This window comes from Grammomys surdaster, unplaced genomic scaffold, assembly GCF_004785775.1.
Source record: "Grammomys surdaster isolate TR1022 unplaced genomic scaffold, NIH_TR_1.0 134, whole genome shotgun sequence".
Lineage (NCBI taxonomy): Eukaryota > Metazoa > Chordata > Mammalia > Rodentia > Muridae > Grammomys > Grammomys surdaster.
The window spans coordinates 4,383,409-4,404,472 of record NW_021604592.1 but is presented as its reverse complement, the minus strand read 5'-3'; the positions used below and the strand labels follow the sequence as shown (position 1 = coordinate 4,404,472).

Here is a 21,064-nt window from a genome sequence, read left to right as displayed (position 1 = left end):
CTTAAGAGACTCATAAATGGGTGTTGGGCCCCATTTTTGGCCCTGGTTCAGGCCTTGAAGACAAATTCAAGCTTGGCTTGAGTTTCTGCGGCCTTGTGGGAGAGTCTAAGCCTGGCTCAAGTTTTGAGATCTGTCTCAATCACTTCCATACCAGGGTGACTCAGCAAGACTTTTTTGGCCCTGCCTCTGCTCTGCTGTTGCTGATGTAGAGCTTTGCCATTGGCTCTGTCAGTCACCCCATACCCTATGTCACCCTACCCCACCTCCTACGTCATCTCACCCCACCCAAATTCTCCCTCCCTATGCTCTGTGTTCATATAAGCGAGAGGCTGATGCAATAAAGTTGAGTTCCTGCTTTGACAAGACTCCCGGCCCAGTGTGCTTCTTTTGGGCCGTTGATACTCACCATCCTGCTCAGTGGAAAGACCTGGCTGGACCAGGAGCTCTCTCCTCTCACCTGGACCTACTGGCAAGGAGTCAAAATAGGAGCAAGGATCTGACCTAAACTGACGCAGAGAGAACGCCCATATTCTATTTTGCCGGGAGTGGGATATGCAGGATTGGAGTAGTGAAGCATAAGCCTGGAAAAACAATTCCAATTACCAAAAGCAATTGCAGTGATGTTTTGAATAGAATACATTACTGATGTTGCACTTGATCAAGAGGCACTAACTTGTAATACATAGTATGTATTCCCTGACCGGAAGAATGGAAATCTGGAGAATAGTTAGCAAATGATCACACTGGTCCAGGAAAGATGGGAAGGACCTGACCAAGAAGGCATGCATATGGCAGCATGGAAATACCACAGACTTTGGTACTTTGCAACTAGTTGGGTTTGGGAAAGAAAGTGATAGAAGATTTAGAGATAAATCCAACCTTCCAGTCTCTAGAAACTAGGCTGCCTCTAGAGAAAGCAATCAGGGCTGGTCTTGCAGATCTCTGCTGGTCATAAAGAATAGAGGTTAAGTAGTGGAATAGGGGCTTAATATGGGGGCTAGGATAAAGCCCCACCCATTTATACTCAGAAGAGGAGGAGCCCATGAGAAATGAAGAAAGTCTGAGAGCAGGACAGAGTAAATCACTTCACATACCTTTGTGAATAAGATGTTCTAACACATCACAATGGCCATACTCAGCAGCGACTCCTAAGGGCGTGACTCCAAATCCATCTCTCAGGTGGACATTGCCTCTGTGATTCAGTAGCAGAGTGATAATATCTTTGCGGCCTTGCTTAGCTGCCTCATGCATTGCTGACCATCGTTTGATGCAGGGCTGGTCAAGGCTGGTGTTGTATTTAATCAGTGCAGAGACCATATCATAGGAGCCCTTCTTTATAGCTTGAACAGGAAGATTCACAGGAAGTTGTCTTATCAGCATGAGGACTTTATATGGAACTAATTTATTTAAGCTAATATCAAAAATCGGTAGAAGCCATTTCATTTCTTCTATTTCTCATGTACTTTTGCTTTCTCATGCCCACATTTCTATTTGTGTAGTCCAAGTTGTCAAGACCCAGAGAGGGTAAGAATTTCATGAAAAATATTTATCACCAAGATAGAATTTTGTGTGTACTCATTTCAAACTTCAATCTCTTTTCCAAAAAATGGGAACATACTATGTATGTTGTACAAATTAAATAATGTATGTTAACCATTTTGTATAGTATCCAGTATAAAATATGAGAATAATAAATTATTCTTAGTATTGGTTGGTATTATTTCTAGAATGCTAGTCCTCCATAAATAAATATTTATCAGGTTTCTTCCCCATTGAAACAAGCATTTTTCCCTATCAAAGACAGTATTCATCAGCAAATTGTACTTCAGACAAGGAACAGGGGAAGAGCTGGACCCTACCTCAGGAGAGGGAGGTGAAGTGCATCTTTTCCTCTTATACAATGTGCTGATAAATACTTCTTCCTGAACTCCCTACCTGCCACTGTGGCTCTGAGGTGCATTACCTCAGCCTAACTGCTGTTATTGCCAAGAGGGATGAGCTTGATTTTATCTTATTTCTAGTGTTTCAGGTTTTTAAATTTTAGGGGAAAAAATCTCATGATATTGGGTCACTTCCCTTTATGATATCACCATTCTGCTTCCCCCTGGAAGATGCTATTAGCATGATTAACTTTCGTGAAAACAGTGTATGCAGGGAATCTTCAATCAAAGTAACTTCTTAAAATTTATATTTTCACTTATTTACTTCTTTGGAAAAATGTATTTTTCATAGAAATAATAATTCCAATCATGGAGACTCACCATTTACAGATAACCTGTACAGACTGTCTAAACTAATAACCAACTGAAATAATTAAATCCATAAGGCACATTATTAGTTTAATATAGTTGATAATAAAATATGAGCTTATGCATAGTTGTATTCATACTCTTTTATCTGTAGATATTTATATATAAATTCTATTGAAACTGAAAATCAGATTTTAGTTGCTTTATTAGAAGTTATATGGTGCTGGGCAGTGGTGGTACACACCTTTAATCCCAGCACTTGGGAGGCAGAGGCAGGCGGATTTCTGAGTTTGAGGCCAGCCTGGTCTACAGAGTGAGTTCCAGGACAGCCAGGGCTACACAGAGAAACCCTGTCTCAAAAACCCAAAAATAAATAAATAAATAAATAAATAAATAAATAAATATTTAAAAAATAGAAGTTATATGGTTTATATAATCAGATTTTTAGTTAGAATTGTTTTTAATTAGAATTAGTATTATTTAAAATATCCTTGGAAAGCTGTGACTTGCTGGCTTCCCCTTTTTATTTCTATTTTGTCATTTTCTTCCTTTTTCTGAATACATGTGTTTCATTAGTAATTTACGTAGCATCTCCATCTGAGTTTTCTGACTCAGAAAATGCACAGAGAAGGGAGCTCTTGAGACTTCTGGGTAAGGATTGAGAAAGTGAAAGCAGAATGAGTCAAGGAGACTGCACTTTGATTTGTGAGGTAAACTGTCAGCAGTGACATGATCTGAGACCCCAGGACAAACAGTTCTCAGAGCTTCCTCCACAACCGGCTGTGCTGACTAGGGTGAGTATGGCAATCCAGCAAAGGAAAGGTGACACCACATCCCCTGGATGAACACAGAGTCCATCCAAGGGCAAAAACCATAGTAAGTGTCAGATCGCCACCAATCTGTTACTTTACCACTCATCAAGGAATACTAACACGACTGTAATACTGCAAGTCAGAGCCAGATGGCTGTGCGCAATGAAGGGTCCTGGGTGGATTTAAGGCTATTTTATTTTTGCCGTCTGAGCATACTTCATAAATAGACACAAAGATGAAGGACTAAGTCAAGAAAAACATTGAAAATGGAATTACATAGAGAAAGGACCGTTCTCCCCTCTTATCTTTCCTTTGTGTGTTAATGACTCATGAGCAGCAAATTTCAAAGTAGCCCAAGAGCAAAATTGATAAACTCACATGGATAATCCATTTTCTTGTAAAAGTCCTATTGATGCTGACTCTGTATTTCTCAGAACAGTTCAGGAAATTAAGTCCCTGAGTTTTTGCAGATGCGATAACATTTTTTTTAATTCCCTTAATTTACTTTCAGGATGTACCTTCATTGTAGCATTTACTTTAATTCTACTTATGTCTATCTAGCTCTTCTACAAATTTTAAGCAAAAGAGTAATCAATGTCTTTAAATCCAGAATGCCCAGCAAAGCATCTGGCTTAATATGCCTTCTCTTTTCTTGAGGAATTATCACATGTGAGCATGTAAAGCCCCTTATCATGATTTCACAGACAAGATAGAAGTCCACCAATCTCAAGTACCAAACCCCAAATTGTTACCCCATCCACGTGTCCCTCAGAAAAGCCAATGTTATCTTGAGTCATACATGGTCAGCCTCAGCTCTTTCTTCTTCAGTCATCAGATTCTTTTTGTTGTTCTTATTGGTTTTTTGTTTGTTTGTTTGTTTTTGGCTTTGGGGTTGGTTTGGTTTTGGTTTGGTTTGGTTTGGTTTGGTTTGGTTTTATTTGGTTTTGGTTTGGTTTGGTTTGGTTTGATTTGATTTGGTTTTTCAAGATATGGTTTCTCTGTGTTGTCCTGCTTTCCTGTTCTGTAGACCAGCCTGTCCTCAAACTCAGATGTCTGCCCGCCTCTGCTTCCTGAGTGCTGAATTTAAACGGCATGGACCACCACCACCTGGCCAGTCATCTGATTCTTACTGAGCATTAGTGGGGATGAAGATTGAGAAGCTGATGCTTGGCAAGTTTCAATGCCACCCTTTCTGCTCAGTGCCACTGCTGCAAGCTCTTACAGGGGCCAAGCTCATATCGTCCACAGCATCTCCTCTTCTCTTCAGTCTTGTTTGACTGCTCTGATGGAGAACTGATGTTCCTCTTTTTGTCATCTCCTCTCTAGCATGTGCTCTGGCAGCATCTTGCACACATAGCTCTCCCATTCAGCTTGACCCTATCTCAAGGGTATTCCTTTAGACTTGACACCTATGGTATCACTCAACTAATTTAGAACCCTCCTGGTTTTCTCTACGCTAAGAGTTAAACTGTGTGAAAGCAACTTTCATAATGCTTTTCATGGGACAGGATAGTGAAATTGATAGACACATGATATATGGATGGGAGAATAGAAAGGTTGCAGAAGGGAAGGCATTTAGGGAAAATTTTAGCCATTGCTCAGTGGTTTCTAGAAAACACTTATTAAGTATTTATATTTGTTTCAGATTATCAAAATTCTAGAAAAAAATCATTTACCAATCAGAAGAGGCGTTTCTCCTTTGTCATTTTTGGTGTTGGGCCAGACCCCTTTCTCTAGCAACGTCTTGACATTTTCCACCAGACCAGCTTTGACTGCCAGAGTCAAGGGTGTTTCTCCATCACAGGTCTTGAATTCCCAGAGTGTCTTATAGGAAGCTGAGACGTGAAAGCATTTTGTTGAGAAGTTAAAAACCACATCTGCCTATGTGACTTTCATATAAATCAAAACCACCTAATATTATACACAAAATGCTGATTCAAATAAGTAATGATAAATGAAATGATAAGAGAAGAGGCAGTAAACTAACTTTGTGACCTGTGACACTTTTATCAATCACACATGGTGATAGTAACTTTCTGCCATCCTGGACGGCATTCTTAAGTGAACAGATGCAAAAGTGCAATTGCAGAGGCCATAAACTGTGCTAGTCTTTCATTCTGCCTTTTGTTTTTGCTTGTTATGTTCAGTTGGTACAACTACACCATCTACATTGTTGCTCTAGTTTTTGCGTGTTTACTTACCATCCAGAACAGTCTCAAGTATCTGTTGAATGGGTTGAACTACAGCCTCATGCAACGGGAACCATCCTTTCTCATCCGCTTCTTCCAGTGCATATTTATATTGCACATACTCCTGGAGCTCAAAAATGTGACCTACACAAAGTGTGCGGATGGATTACACACCGGCCCTGACAAGGTGAATACTCAGTTCCACCCCTCTGCAGCATGCATGCCCACTCACCTTGCCTTATGGCCTCCACAAGCTTTCTGTTTTGATCACTTAGTTGTACCAACCTAGCAGAGAAAAAGAAAAACAAGTCTTACTTGTCCTAGTGGTGTATTTTGGGGATCTGTATTTATAAACTTTAGTTTTTATAAATATATCTGTAATAATATCAATTTTTAAGAAGATCATATAGCTGATTTTTTTTCCACTTGAAAATTTCTCCAAAGCCAAACACGAAGTACACCAGTAAAGAGAGCAAAGTACAGGATTAAGAGGTTTGGGGTGGGGGTGGGGGTGGGGGTCTCTCCAAGTCATAGAAATAGGATAAATGACTGGAGTCAGAGTCAAAGGGTTGAGTTCAGGTCATAGTCTGACTTCATGGCTCTGGGAAAGTGTGTTAGTCTTTCTGGCGTTTTCTTCTTCTGAGTTGGATTAAATAAGAGGGCTCCTCCTACTTTCAAAACTATGTTCTAAATAAATGTTAGCAATTGCTCTTAGCAATTGCTGGAAGTTTATGGCCCATGTGCATGTTAGAAGTATTTAACCAATTGATTAACAGGCAGAACATTTACAGAATACACTCCCGTTCAGTGGCCCGTCAGGAATTAAGCTCATAGGGCAATTATGTGGCACATTGCTTCTTAAATGGAAACAGAAACTTCATAACAAAGGTATTAGCTCTATTAAGCAGAAGTATCTGCTAACATTACAGGTTTCTGAATGCCCTATGAGGAGCTCTCAGAGTCGAAAATCTATCTGAGGTTTCTATGAAAAAGTTTAAAGACCATACATTTTATGTAACATGTACCTTTTTAAAAGTTAAAAGATTTACATGATCTAGTTTCATATTCACTTTCAAACGTTCAAGAGTAGAAAGATAGCTCGCCAGTAAAGTGCCTGCTGCGGAGGCATAAGGACCTGACTTCAGATCACCAGCCCACACCTGTAATCCCAGGTGGAGACAAGACGATGCCTGGGGTTTGCCCAGCTAGGCAGTCTAACTATATGCCAGATACAGTGAGAGGTCCTGCTTTAAAGAGAAAGGTAAGAGGAAGCCACTCAGTATTGACCTCTGAGCAACTGTGCTCATGAGTGGAGGAAAACACACACACACACACACACACACACACACAGCATACACACAGTGCACACAACTTCACGCATAGCTCAAAAGCAATAATTTCATAGCAATGAATGTACTTATAAGCACTAGTAAATTCCTGACTATAAAATTCTAAACATGATAGTAGTATGTAAAGGCTAACCAAGACCTAATTTTTCATTATGTCATAAATAGCATGAACTTTTTTTTTCAGTTTTAGATTCTATTGTTACTATGCTTGCAACATCAATTTTATGTATGTTTTAATGTGTCTACTCACAAGGGTTAGCTGACGAGGTGGCAACTAGCATACATACAGACCTCTGTCTGTCTATTTTACACTGTTCTCACAAATGTGTTAAAACACTACTCATTGTTAATTCTTAAGTCCACATTAATTTAGACTATAGGCAATCTCCAAACAAACAAACAAACAAAAAAAACCAAGTGGGCTATGGATTGCCCACTTAAGAAATTTCCATTTTCTACATAAGATCCATATTTGTAGAACAGATTATTAAAATAGCTGCAACGTTGACATTTTTAAGTTGTTAGGCATCACAACAGAAAAAGAGTATGTGTGTCACAGGGGAAATAAGCATTTTTATAGAGGAGGACTGAGTCTCACAGCAAATGACTGCCATAAAGAAATTTATTGGGAGGAGTTGGTTAGAACGCTACCTTTCAGGATGGAACACAGCCTGTCTCGCTTCAATGGATTCCTGAATACAGAGCTGAATGTCATAACTTGCAAGATGGTCATCATTAGGATCATCATTAATATCCATATCTGCAAATAATTTTGAAAGAGGTGATTTCTTAGTCTCAACAAAGATTCAGAACAACGGGTGCAGTTAATGTAACAAATGCAAAATGAAAAAAAAACAAAATATATTTTCCTTCTCTTGGTAAATATACATTAAAAAAATCTAAGATCTTAATCCATGTATATGTAAACTCCATCCTATTACCTTCAGAGGTTCTGTTGAAACTTTAATTACCTGCCCCTCGAGTGTCTACGATTTCTAACTTTGACTTTCCAGTACTGTCTCCAGAAGGGCCCGTGGCCGTTCATCAAGCTAGTATCCAATGGATACTCTCAGGCTCATTATTTTCCATAGCACATTAGAACCTTAGAGCTCAACCGTAGCAAAGGGGATCAGTCAACACAGATCCTTTCGTCTACAGGCCTCCGATGTCAGGTCTGCTGCTCGCAGAATATCATCGGCACATTTGAGACGATTATCATCTTAACATCTGTTGAACTGGGACTAGCACTTCTGGAGATGCCCATTAACTCTTCTGACCATTTTCGTCCACCCATCACAAGCCACTGCTTTTCACCAGCCTGTATCCCCCGAGGATACTATATAAAATGAAAATAAGTGCTCGCTGTGCTTTTTTTTTAAATATATCTAATTAGAAAAGTAAATATCCCTCTTTAATGTTAAGTCAGCTGCTTTGGTGATAGGCAGGAAATTTCGTCAGTATGGAAGCTGAAAATAGTCCTACAGTGGGGTGACTAAGCAATATGAAATTATCATTAGTTAGCAGTTCTGCCAAGCCCAATGCATTCCTTCTGACATCTGACACAGCTCTGAGCCTTTTTAAGGGGAGAAACAGAAACAAGGTCTGCAAGCAATTTCCAGACACAGTTGACCTGCGCTGTGCATCTTCTCAGTTTTCAAGGTCAGATAATCTTGAAAGACAGATCTAAATATGAGGATAGCCAAGGTCTCCAATCTCAGGACAGACTACACAGAGACTATAACACTGTGAGGATTTTGTTCATTTTGCTGTAACGAGCCTTGTTTGGTGGTGTACCCTTTGTAGCACCAGCACTCAGGAGGCTGAGCTAGGTAGTTCACAAGTTTCAGGCCACCTTGAGCTGCAATAATGAGACCTTGTCTCAAAACATCAAAGTAAACAAAACAACAACGAAATTACTGTTGTGGATAAGCAGCCTTATGGCTGTTCTGGAACAAGACAAAGAGGGGAGCTGCTAGGAGACAGATGTGAGATAGTTCTATGTTCTACTGAGCATACTCCTGAACGCTGACGTAACTGTCTCCTTGCAGGCCAATGTGCATGTCTGGGATCAGCTTCACCAAATAGATTCAAATGCTACATATTAATATAGTATAAACTGGCCCATTGCCTTTTGATCATCGACTGTAGGTACACAAGATCAAAGAACTAGGGTACAACCTCAGTGTCTGGAGAAGAATGTCAGCATGATCTGGGGTCCCCACATGTACCTTGAATAGTGAGTGAAGGAGATAATAAGTGGGTGAGGAGTATCTAGCTCTTCCTTGTTCTTACAACTGACCATTTCTCTCAGGAATGCAGTTCTTCTTCCAACGGAACAAACTGACAGCTGACTCTGGATCTGGCTTTGTTTTTCCTCTGTTCTGTGTTTTTACATCTGCTGCTTTCTTCAGAAGACGGTCTTGGCTGCTCTGCACCCTGGTCCCCATTGCCTCAAGCCTGGCACAGGCGGCTTCCTCCTACAGCAGTCCTTATTGGAATTCTCTGCTTCCTCTCTCGCCCTCTTTCTGTGAATATCTCTTCTTATGTGACATTTTCCTGCCATTTGAATTTACATGCATTCCATATTTGCTTTGCAAATTCTTCACATACTTGTGTTTTTCTTCTCATTGAACGATTGCCTTCCCAAGAGGGAACAAACCACTTTCTCTTGCAGTGCTGAGGACCCAGGGCTTCACAAGGCCAGGCAAGTACTAAACCCCACCCTTGGCCACACATTTTTATAGCCTTTTCTTTGATATCCCCACCCCTAATTTATCTGTTCTCCAAAGTGGCAAATGACTCCTCTCTGCGGTGACAGGAAAAGTTCTTGACACTTCTTTTTTTTAACAAGTATGCACTGAGTTCTTCATATAACACAATTAGATGACACAGTTAACCCTAAGCACTGCAGCCATTCTCGCTGATGTGACTGCAGACATGGGGCTTGCATGGTTATGGAATTAATACGGAATGAAGAGCCTTTCATCTGTTCAAATACTCAGTTGAAATGTAACCCTGATTGAAATGTAGGCAACCAGGGCACAAAACAGTGCTTGCTCCTTAGAGGCTAGAGTTGGTCTTTTAAACAGGTCCCTAATATTTTCAAAAATGTTTTAACTATCATCAAGAGGGATGTTATCAGCTGGCTATGGTTGCCCACAGCTTTAGTCCCAACACTTGGGAAGCAGAAGCAGGCAGTCTATGTGAGTTTCAGGACAGCCAGGACTGTTGCACAGAGAAGCCCTGTTTCAAAAACTAACTAACTAGCTAGCTAACTAACTAACTAACTAACTAACTAACAAAAAAGGAGAATGTTATCAATAGTCTTAGCTGTTTTATATCCATAATAAAAATCATGGTAAAATCGTGGGGAAACCATGACAGAACAGCCCCACCCTACAGGCTGTCTCCAGAAGAACTGACAGTTTAGATGACCGTAAATTCAATCTAAGTGCAGTCAGGCATCAGAGTGGACATGAAGGGGTGTCATTGGAATGGTCTGGAGGTATGAGGACAAATGAGGAAGATGAGAGAGGCTGATAGTGAGTGACTAATCTGTACTGAAAATTTGAAATGCCTAGGATGATAGAGCAATTGGAAATTATTAAAGAAAGAGCTACTCAAGGATAGGAAGAAAAGCCCGACGGCATTTTGGCATCAAATATGTTACTTCTCAGTCTAGAGAAATTACTTGGCCCTCTACTAAGAAAAACGTGATGTAGAGCACTTAACATTGTTTTGGAGGTCTCTGTGTCTCCCTGCCCCCCCACCATGTGTGTGTGTGTGTGTGTGTGTGTGTGTGTGTGTGTGTGTAGGCCAACAGCCAAAGTAAAGGGTATCTTCCTTAATGGCTCTCACATTATTTTTGAGAGAGCCCCTCTCACTGAACCTGGAGCTCACGGTTTCTGACAGACTAGCTGGCTAGTGAGCTCCCAGGATCCAGATGTCTCTTTCCTCTTCAGCATTGAGGCTGCAGATGTTCCTCACCGTGCTTGGTGTTTTATATGGGTGCTGGGAATCTGATTCCAGGTCCTTACACTTGCACTGCAGGCACCTACTGCCGACTGATCAACATCCCAGCCTCAATAGCAGGAGAATTTTATGTGAATTGATTTCATTTACAATACTTGTTAACCTTGTTAATGATAGAAACACAGTTGATGGCAAATTATGGATTCTTTCTCTGAAAGGATATGCCAACTTTGAACATAAATTTAACTCATGAACACACTGAAGCTCTTCTATGTTTTAGGTATTGTTTCAAAAAACAGCTGAATTCCATATTTCTAAATGCTAAGTCCCAAATGTTTAGTTAAGATTTAAATGGTTATCAATTTGTTTTACAGATGGGCTGAGTTACATCCCAAGTTTAGATGTGGAGAAAAAGAAGTCTGGTGACTATGCAAACTATGGAATATGTTTGGAAAGAAATAGGATGGGGTTAGTACCATAGCCATAAATCATGGCTGGCTGGCTCTCTCTCAATAACCTTGCAAAGCACTTTGCACACACATTTGTTTTTAAACCCGTATTCTAACTGTATGTTGTAAACATTACGGATCATTGCAGACGAGTGGAAGTTGAGCCTTATCTGTTATCACAGCTGATAACAGAACCTGAGGAGAGTGAGGAGATATGCACTCTCCCAAGGCCTTTCAGAAGCTACAGTCTGTTATTTTGAAGAGAAAACACTTTGATCCTGTTCTTGACAGTCAGCTCTCGGTGACAATAACTTCCAAAAATAAACACCAGCTTCCAAAGGCACGTAAATCATTTGCTTTGGCTCTGCACGGGGAGGTTTTAGGTTACATAGGGTGGTCTGAGGTTTCCTAAGCTTGTCTTCATTCCGTACTTTTTGTTTTGGAGTCAAAACATCACTGTCCAAAACACAGGATCAGCACGCCAGTTGGTGCCTGACTGAAGCAGTCAGGAGGTGAGGATGGTGTTGCAAGGCACAATGAAGGAGAGAGTACCAGGGCAAGGTGTCTCCTTGCATCAGATTCTCTAAACTGCTTCCCATTTGAACTGATATCTTACTGTCAAGGCTGTTGGTTGGTTCATGATACCCTTCAGAGCATTCCTTGAACTATGCTATCTTCTCTGTTATGAAGTCACGGCTTTCCCTTTTCCCAAAACAAGGGTTAAAAACAGTCACATTTTTCATGAACAATTTTGTAGGTTCACTCCTGATTACATCCAAGTTTGTTGTGCCACCTGCCATGACTCTGTCTTGGGCATCACGAAGCAAAAACTATCAGTTGATAACAAGGGTGGGGTGAGAGTCAGCTGAGTGGACAGTTGCTTCCACTATGCAAGGAAAGGCTCTTACCTTTACTACCATAACTATCATACTGCCCTCAGTACCTGTCAATCAAAATCATTCTGTCTCATTAGGGTGAGAGTCTGTTCTTTAGGGCACATTGTCCTCTTTTCCAGTATCCTTTTTAAAATGCCAGTAGCTGCTGGACATTGTGGCACAATCCTCTACTCCTGGGTAGCTTATAGATGACAAATGCACCAGGGTCTGAGGTCAGCCTGATCTACACAGCAGAGATTCACTTCAAAACAAGCAAACAGGCAAACAAACCAGAAGTGAAATGTCTGTGGCACCACGTTGGTCTCCACTATAGAGCCAGGATTTCTAGAAAGAGTTTCAGGAGGGGCACGCGTGGCAAGGTGACAGATGGTCACAGGCTGAAATAACATGGGAAGTAAAAATGAACTAAAACAAATTAGATTGTCTTTCTTTTATGCAAATGTAGCCCATACTCAGACCCTGGGTTTCCAAAGGAAGTGCAGGTGTCCGCTGTGTGGAATGTTGAGCCTAGTTCACAGAGGGGTTTCCTGATTGGTGAGTTGGACTCCTGGCATCCCAGAGACAATCATGAGTATTTACTCTCCCAGAGGAAAGGCAAGAGTTAAGTAGGAACATTTTCCGATTTTTGGTTTTATTAACAAAGGTTATTATAATTATTTTAAATGCTGTTTATCTTTATTTATCTGCACAGTACGATTTGCATTTTTACTTTTAAGAACACAGCAAAATAAAATATTCTTATGATTTTGATGCTTATTTGTGGTTGTGCACTGTTATTTTCTCAGAGTCCCTTAGTGCTAAGTAGCAAACTAGATGCATGGTTTTAATCCCTGATTAAACAAAGTTCACTAGTCCTAAGAGTTAATAGAGAAGGCAATACCTGTCAGGACTGGGCTTCACTTCACAGTCACATGTGATTCTTGTTTACAATGAACACAGTATACCCAACAATTATTTCTTTATGGCATTTGCCTTTTCTATAAAAGACAGTCTATGGATGATGAGAAGAAATTGATAGATCCGAATAGTGTCTTTATTTCTTAATGGCACAAAGTGTCCTTCTGGCACATGTAATACACACACACACACACACACACACACACACACACACACACAAAGGCAGACATTAGTCCAGAAAACTAAAATTATTTTTGTGTTTCCTCAAAGATATATAACTTTATATTTTGGAAAAAGAAATAAAAAGGCAGATAAAGTGGTAAATCCTATTGTGATGGCTAATATACAGTGAGAATTTGGTAAGAATTGGCTAAAAGAATGAATACGTAGACAAACTGCCTTTAAGATGAAGACGAAGTAGATTTATCTTGTCTTTTCTTTGCATCATACATACTTTTTTTGAGAAGGGGCCCAATTCACTTTCAGTTTTGGGACTTCACTGATTAATATTTGGTTTCTGTGTAAATTCTCTATTGGACTAGGATTTGGTCCACCATCTTGGTTCATCTCCAGTTTCACAGAGCAGAAGGAGATATTTTCCTCTCCATTAATTTCTAAGTCAAAATCACTTGTGACAGAAAGGTAGGAGGAACCATGCTCGCTTTAGGAAATGACTCAGAGTGTAGGAAGGAGTTCTCTGTGCCTATGCACGAGGACTTCCGGAAGGAAACAAGCTCATGTGAAAAGGAAAAGCCCTGCAAGAAGGATGACTGACTGATGGATTAGCTTCCCTTACAAGCGAAAATGATCACTGTTATAAATCTTTTCTTCTCTATAACTCTCCATCTAGACATCTGTCTTCTAAAAATGAGGGTTGTAGGGAAAGATATGTATGTGAGAATCTTTATTTGAATTTAAACAGCCAAAATTTAGAAACAACTCAAACTGCCAATGTTAATGAATGAGACTGATGCACACACAATCAAAAGAATACAATAAAGTTATTAAAATTAATATATGAGAAGAATCTTAGTAGAATACTCAATAATCATCATCATTTAACGAAATACAAACATATGCTTTTAAGAAAATGAGATTGATTTTTTTTATTCCCTCAGTTTTACTAAGGTAAAGGAAAACAAGATGTAAAATTATATATCTTTAAGGGCTCAGTATTATTTTTCTACTGTTGTGATAAAACACTATGAACAAAGTAATTGTCTCAGCTAGGGTTTTACTGCTGTGAACAGACACCATGACCAAGACAACTCTTAAAAGCACAGCATTTAATTGAGGCTTGCTTACAGGTTCAGAGGTTCAGTCCATTATCATCAAAGTGAGAGCATGGCAGCATCCAGGCAGGCATGGAGCAGGAGTTGCTGAGAGTTCTACATCTACAAGCTGCTAGAAGAAGACTAGCTTCCAGACAGCTAGGATGAGGATCTTAAAGCCCTAACCCACAGTGACACACCTACTCCAACAAGGTCACACCTACTCCAACAAAACCACACCTCCTAAAAGTGCCACTCTCCGGGCCAAGCATACACAAACCATCACAGTAACTTATAAAAGGAACGGTTTATTTTGGATTTATGGTTCCAGAGGAATAAGAATCTGTTACCATCATGGCAGCAAAGTGTGGCAGCAGGTACTACAGGCAGCAGGGACAGCTGAGAGTTCACATCTCTAACCACAGGCAGAAAGTAGGAACAAACTAGAAGTGGATCCAGGCTTTTACATTTTCAAGGTCAGTCTCCAGTGACATCCTTCCTCCAGCAAGGCCACACCTCCTAATCTCAAACAGTGCTACAAAGTCTAAACCAAGTATTCAAATGCCCAAGAATATGGGAAACATCTCAGGTACACAAACCACCACAGGTACATAACTTGAAAATTCAATATACGTATGCATTGTGATCTACTCGCCACCACAGTATAGCTAATTTGAAAATTCCATCCCACATAACTGGTTTTATTTTTGGAACAACCATACTAAGAACAGCATGGGAATCCCTCAAAAAAATTATTTTAAATAGAGATAAATGATGGTCTACTCTATTTCTAGGAATTTCTGAAGCATCTGAGCTTTGTACTCTCGTGCCCATCGGGGCATCATTTACAATAACCAAAGATAAAATAAAGTTAAACATACAGGTGATTGTATAAAGAAAATGTGCTGTATATTACTGTGGAATATTGTAATGTCATAAAAAGCAGGGAATGAAGTCATTTGTGATAAGAAGGAAGAAGCTATAGAGCATTATATTACATAAATAAAATTCCAGAAATATATTGCAAGGTCTCAAAACATGGAATCCAAAAATATTGACTCACAAAAGCAGAACTGGATGGGACTAGTCAAGGGGTTTGAGTTGGGCATTTAGGGAGATGTCTTTAAAAGGGCGTAAAGTTTCCATTATGCAAAATAAAGAAATCCAAGGATCTATCAAATGACAATGATTCTACCACTAACATACAATATCCTACACTTGCAACGCTTGAATTTCATTAAAACAGATGAAGCCCAGTGGGGACATTTCTTGGTGTGGAAAACAGCAGCAATCTGATAGATTAATCAGTTACCTGTCTCATTCAAGTACAGGTGTGATTACCTTAGCTATTACTTCTGCCTACATGAGAAGTAATTTATATTTCAATAATTAGTGAGAGGCAGCTCCCAAGGGTGATGATGGCAATTTCAAATAACTTAAAACGTGCCTTTGGCTTGCTCAGTTTGGAAAGGTGAATGGCTAAATCAGGTACAATCACAGTAAACACATTATAAAGACTATCATGTGTATCTTGTGTACATACGTGTGTGTGTGTGTGTGTGTGTGTGTGTAGGGGTGTGCATGTGTGTGGAGGGTAAAGTGTTTTCTGTGATAGTCCTCTACTTTATTTAACTGAGGCAGGGTCTCTTTCTGAACCCAGAGCTCATTGATTCAGCTAGTTTAGCTAGCTAGCTTGCCCTGGGGATCCCCTGTTCTGCCTCTAGAGGGTTGGGATAATAGGTGGCCTCTATGGCCACTTTGATCTTATGTCAGAGCTGGGAATCTGAACTCTAGTCCTCACACTTGTGTGGCAGCACTGCATACTCCGAACCATTTTCCATGCCTCCTATTATTCTTATGTGTATATACATACACATGCAAATATGATTATGTATACATCTTCTTTCTGGAAGAATTTGTTCCTAGGCATTGGTCAATTTGTTGGACATAAAAATTCCAGGGCAGTACTCTCAAGTCTAGTCTAGAATCACTCAAACAATTCTGAGCTACTGCATAACTTAATATGTTGTGTTAAAGCCATGCACAAGCCATTAATTTCCTCCTGCTGGGGGCAGTGGCGAATAGAGGCTGAACCTCTACTCCAGTCCTGGACTGCCACTATCAGCTGCCTTGTTATCAGTAAATACTTCCAGTCATTATTGAATGGCTGAACTTCTCTGGAATGAGGAAGTGTGAGCTTATGTTTGAGCATTTTTTTATTCATCCATGGGCAGGTCCTCTAGTATCTCTAAGATTTTATTCTCCTTCTGTTTCCAAGGAACCAGCTACCTGCATAGTTGAAATTCACCAGATAGTTCACATAAATGCCCCATTTCCAATATGCCCAGTGCATGTCTACCTTCAGTTTAAGTCCAGTGCCAGGGGTTCGTTATCTCCACAGAGACCCTGATGCCTCGTCTAGGTTTATAGGTTGTGAGGAACATAAAACTCCTATCCTTACCTTGAAACTGAAATTCAATAGGCTCAAATTCTCTCTCTGTTCTTCAGAACTCTGCAGAGAAACTGTGTCTCCTCTGGAGCCTTTTAAAATATCTCCTTAGAGGCTGTCAGGACTCCACAGAACCGTCTCCTCCCAAGTCTGCCTAGTTTCTCTCGATGTGACATGATTAAACTTCCCTTGTCATCTTGACAGCTTTCCTTGTGAATGCACTCATTTTATCCATCTCTGTCTAAAGGAGCTCTGACCTACAGGCTCTGAGTGCAGCCCAGAAGGTGTAGGCAGAACAGCACACCATCAAATGGGTATACCCACCTCTCTCTTATACATCATACATACATCTATTAACTGAGACCAAAAGAGATCAGCTTGGAGGCAATCATGTTGCACAGTGAATTGGAACCTCTCCTGCCCTACGTTCTACAATCTAGACTTTTCACACCATTTGCAGAGCCAGTCTCCAGGCCACCCTTTGTTTACTCCTCCTGCCTTCATCTTGCTAAAGTTTGACCTCTATTCCCATCTGCCAAGATTGATTGCATCTCTACCCTCCCAACTATTTGTCTATTCACAGACTTAATAAGCAAGTCTTATACTTTCTTGTGCTCTGCTGACAAGGACAAACGTGGAACAGAAATTTGCACAGGACAGCTGCCTCCAGGCTGGCAGGGGTCTGTTACTTAGCATCCTTGAGAAAAGCTGTTTATCCACTTACAAATTCTCTTGAAGACATTATCAGTACTCATGTCTCTCTTTTGATACTGAGATCATCACAAAATATGTACAATACAGTGTTGAAAGACAGCTTCATAGTATGGATACCATTCCTTTACTGATGGATAAAAACACAAAAGAAAACTGGCCCATGGGTTCCCAGCAGTAATCATCCTAAGGGATTCAAGATATTCTCTCCATCATTCAAAAATACATATTCAATGTTAGCTGTGTTTCAGGCTCAGGACCCGCCAGTCTCCCTTCTCCCCAATACCATATGGACATTACTAGAGTTTCTTGTCTTTAAATACAGTGTTCTAGCTGCTAAAGGATGGCTCAATCATAAAGCATCTATTGCAGGAAAGTACGAAGGCCTGAGTTAGAATACACATCACCCACATAAAAACCAAAGCAAACACAAACAATCAAACAAAACCCAGCATCTTAATCTGTGACTGAAACCCTAGCTCTGGACTCACTGAGTTCATTCTCCAGCTAAAGAACCTGTCTCAAAAGATAAGATGGAGAGTGATAGTGGGAGATATCCAGTGTTGACCTCAGCCCTTTATATGCAAATGTATACACATACACACATGCGTTCGTTAATAAAAAATAATAAACTTGGGCTACCACAATATGCTAAGTGATAAAGTTGCTTGCTGCCAAATCTAAATGACATGAGATCAACCCTTGGTTCCCATGTGGTAGAAAAAAAGAACCCACTCCTAAAAGTTCTCTCCTGAGCTTCACAAGTATGCCATGGCATGAACATGCACCTACACATATGCACACACACATGTAAACAAATGTAATGAAAACTTATTAAAATAAATAAATAAATAAATCCCTTTAAAAACAATATATAGTAGACACCTTCCCGATGCTTTTTGAGCTCTTTCAGGGTTAGCACTAAGGCAAAATCACATTTGTTCCTCAGAAAGTATGTATTTAGTGAACTTAACAATCACCATAGCCAATGTCTATTGAAGCCTCCTGTTCTGTCTGCATTACACGGACTGAGTAGCTCAATGTTCACAACACACTCTTCCAGTTTTACAAGTGAAACCAAAGGCAAGTTGGCCAGGCAATCTGCTCATGCGCACACATCAAAGGGATGGTAGAGATGTGGTCATCTCTAACAGACCACACAGGTTTAGCTGGTTCACTACAGCAGAAGGGATTCATTATGAAGTGCAGGTATCATTCTGTAACCTGCAAATAAATAAATTTCAGAAAAAAAAATTGTAAAAGAATTTAAACAATTCACAAACTCATTGACTCCTGGGGGAAGGTTGGGCATATTTTCGTTGGAAATTATTAGGTACCCTTAATAAAAACAAAGTATAAAGTTATGATGTTTTTAGTGCGCCAACCATGAAGCAGTGATAAGTATTCTATAGAAATAAAATCACTTATATTGACAGTTACCCAGAAATTCTTCAGTGAACAGCAATGAGCACTGGAGTCTATTACATCTTAAGATCTTGCAGCCCCACAACTCTATAGGATCATCCAAAGGAATAAATCTCCAGGTCTACTCAGTTCAGCATTTTTCTTTTCATCTTAAAGCATATTTTTTAATCTGAACACAAAACATCTATCTTTTGCAATAAATGATAAAAAAAAAAACAAGCCCTCAGAGAGATTTATGTTAACTACTGACAAATGTCATTTCTACCTCCTAGAAACCATGAGAAAAGATAAGGTTCTTGTGGGTCTGCATCCTGCACATGGGTATTCTTCATTAATAGATTCCTCCTTGATCTGTTTCTCTCATGATATAATTCTGTGGTGCGTAATAATTACTGAGTTGCTGTTCTATAAGTCAATGAATAGATCCCAGCTTTATGCTATAATTAGATAGGTGAGCCCATAGGTGACCAATCAGACTTGAAGTGATGAGTTTCCACCACACCCAGTGTGCCCATCTGTTCTGAATGTTTTCAGTGCTGATATTCCATAAGCAAGCTGGTGAGGTGCAGATCAAATATTTCATAATCTCACCTTTTGGAACGATCGTCTTGTTATTCTTATCCAGGGCCTTGCTTTCCTAAACCAGAGGAAGTGCTGTGGAGCTAATGTGTCCCTCAGTGTATCTAAAATTAAGTATTCAGTCGGTTGTTAAATTAAGACCTGACCTTGTGCAGCAGAAACCCAAGTGTTCCCTGGCACACAGGGAAGAATTACCCATGACTTCTGTTGACTCTCATCAAAAGAAACACAAGCCCATGGAAGAAGAATAAGATTAACTGTGTTCTGATTGGTTCAAAGACTTTGCAGAAAACATGATCTGCTGACTCAGCTCCAGGGAGCCTCCAGGATGGAGGAGAAAGACCTTCCATCCACAGAAGTCAAAGCAGACTGCAGTGTGAAATCAAGACGTAAATGTGTGATTCTGGGTGTCAGGGGATCCCCATCCTCCAGGCAAATTTCAGTACGCACTATTTTTTTTTCATTCCTCAACTTTTAGGCCCAAATCAAATGACAGTGGATGTAATGATCTTACATCAATCTACTGTCTTGACTGTGGTTTGCTTTTAGGAACTGCCAGATACACACAGATACCAAGCTCTCAGCTGTATCCTGACCAAAAATGCACAGGTCAATAAGTAAGTATATAGAATAGTGGTTGTTTTTTTAATATGTAGCAGATGTAAAGCAAGCAAAAAACAAAACAGAAAAGTATTTTAGTTTAAGGGGCTATTTCCTTAAAGGGCCACTAAATCAGAAGAAAAAAAATTTAACTACAGCCAATAAAACCTGCTGTTGTGTTTACCAGTTTCCTGGTGGGAACAACCTGCCTTGAGTTTATTTTGACAGGGCTATCTTTGGTACCCTGCCACTGTCAACATTCACAGAGCCATCTGGCTTCTGTCTGTCTCCCTCCCTTCTCCAGTGACACAACCCTGCCCAAGGATCTCTGGCCTCCAGACTTCTCAGGTTGAGTGACATTCCCCAGCCTTCATCCCACAGCTCCAAGTTGGCTTCATTGCCATTGACCTTCCTGCCTTTTCTTACTGTAGGATTCTGGGAGCAGAAGCAGGCTAGACTTGAGTTTGTCTTTGGTGTCATTGAGGAAATACGAATACTGTAGTAAATCTGCCATTGACCTTTCACTTCAGAAAGACACAGTATGGAAGGAGCAGTCCTTCTGCCTGTGCTTTAGGTGTGATAAGGAGTGCTTCTGTCATCCTTGGAGCAAACTTTGAAAAACAATTTACATTTATATCTCTGTAAACTGCAGACTGAAAGAGTAAAGGATAGGGTTTAAAAGTTTTGCACATTTTCTAAATTATTAACCTGATGGAACTTTTTCATGAAATTGTTGTCAAAGGCACTCAAGATGCTAACTGCTTCAATTTTCATACAGTGCTGTTTTGATGTCCATCTTAAAAATTCAAGTAAATCTTTGGAGTTTAGTAGAACTTAGGGGAAAAAGTGTGAACTCAACATGTTCAAATGTGGTTCAGCACACTGCAGTGATGTGTGATCTGAAATCATTTTGTGCCATCACATGTATAGAATAGTTGCTGTCCCGAATCAGATTCAATAGAGTGTTTTAAGTGACACACACACACACACGCACACACATGGAGACAAAAATGAGAACCTTTGTGGTTAATGACTTGAGCTTTTGAATAACAGACTTACAAATAAATACTGCTTTACCTCATGGTCTCTAATACCTTTGATTTGCTTTAGAGTTTTCAGTCAGGTGTAGTAGCAGATGCCTATAATATTAGCACTGACTGGGCAGGCAGAGAGAGGCAGAGAGGCAGAGAGGCAGAGAGGCAGAGAGGCAGAGAGG

At 40.0% G+C, this 21,064-nt stretch overlaps 1 protein-coding gene across 1 annotated transcript in view; it reads right to left on the bottom strand.

Moving 5' to 3' along the window:
• The window catches only part of Asb15 (ankyrin repeat and SOCS box containing 15), a 45,502-nt gene that overhangs the window by 9,619 nt on the left and 14,819 nt on the right, over positions 1-21,064 (bottom strand). The window contains exons 2-6 of the mRNA XM_028762627.1: positions 7,251-7,359; positions 5,483-5,535; positions 5,263-5,394; positions 4,738-4,896; positions 1,095-1,340 (exon numbers count right to left, since the gene is read on the bottom strand). Of these exons, the coding sequence (XP_028618460.1) occupies positions 1,095-1,340; positions 4,738-4,896; positions 5,263-5,394; positions 5,483-5,535; positions 7,251-7,357 (697 nt within the window). The 5' untranslated portion in view covers positions 7,358-7,359. The remainder of the gene's footprint in view (positions 1-1,094; positions 1,341-4,737; positions 4,897-5,262; positions 5,395-5,482; positions 5,536-7,250; positions 7,360-21,064) is intronic.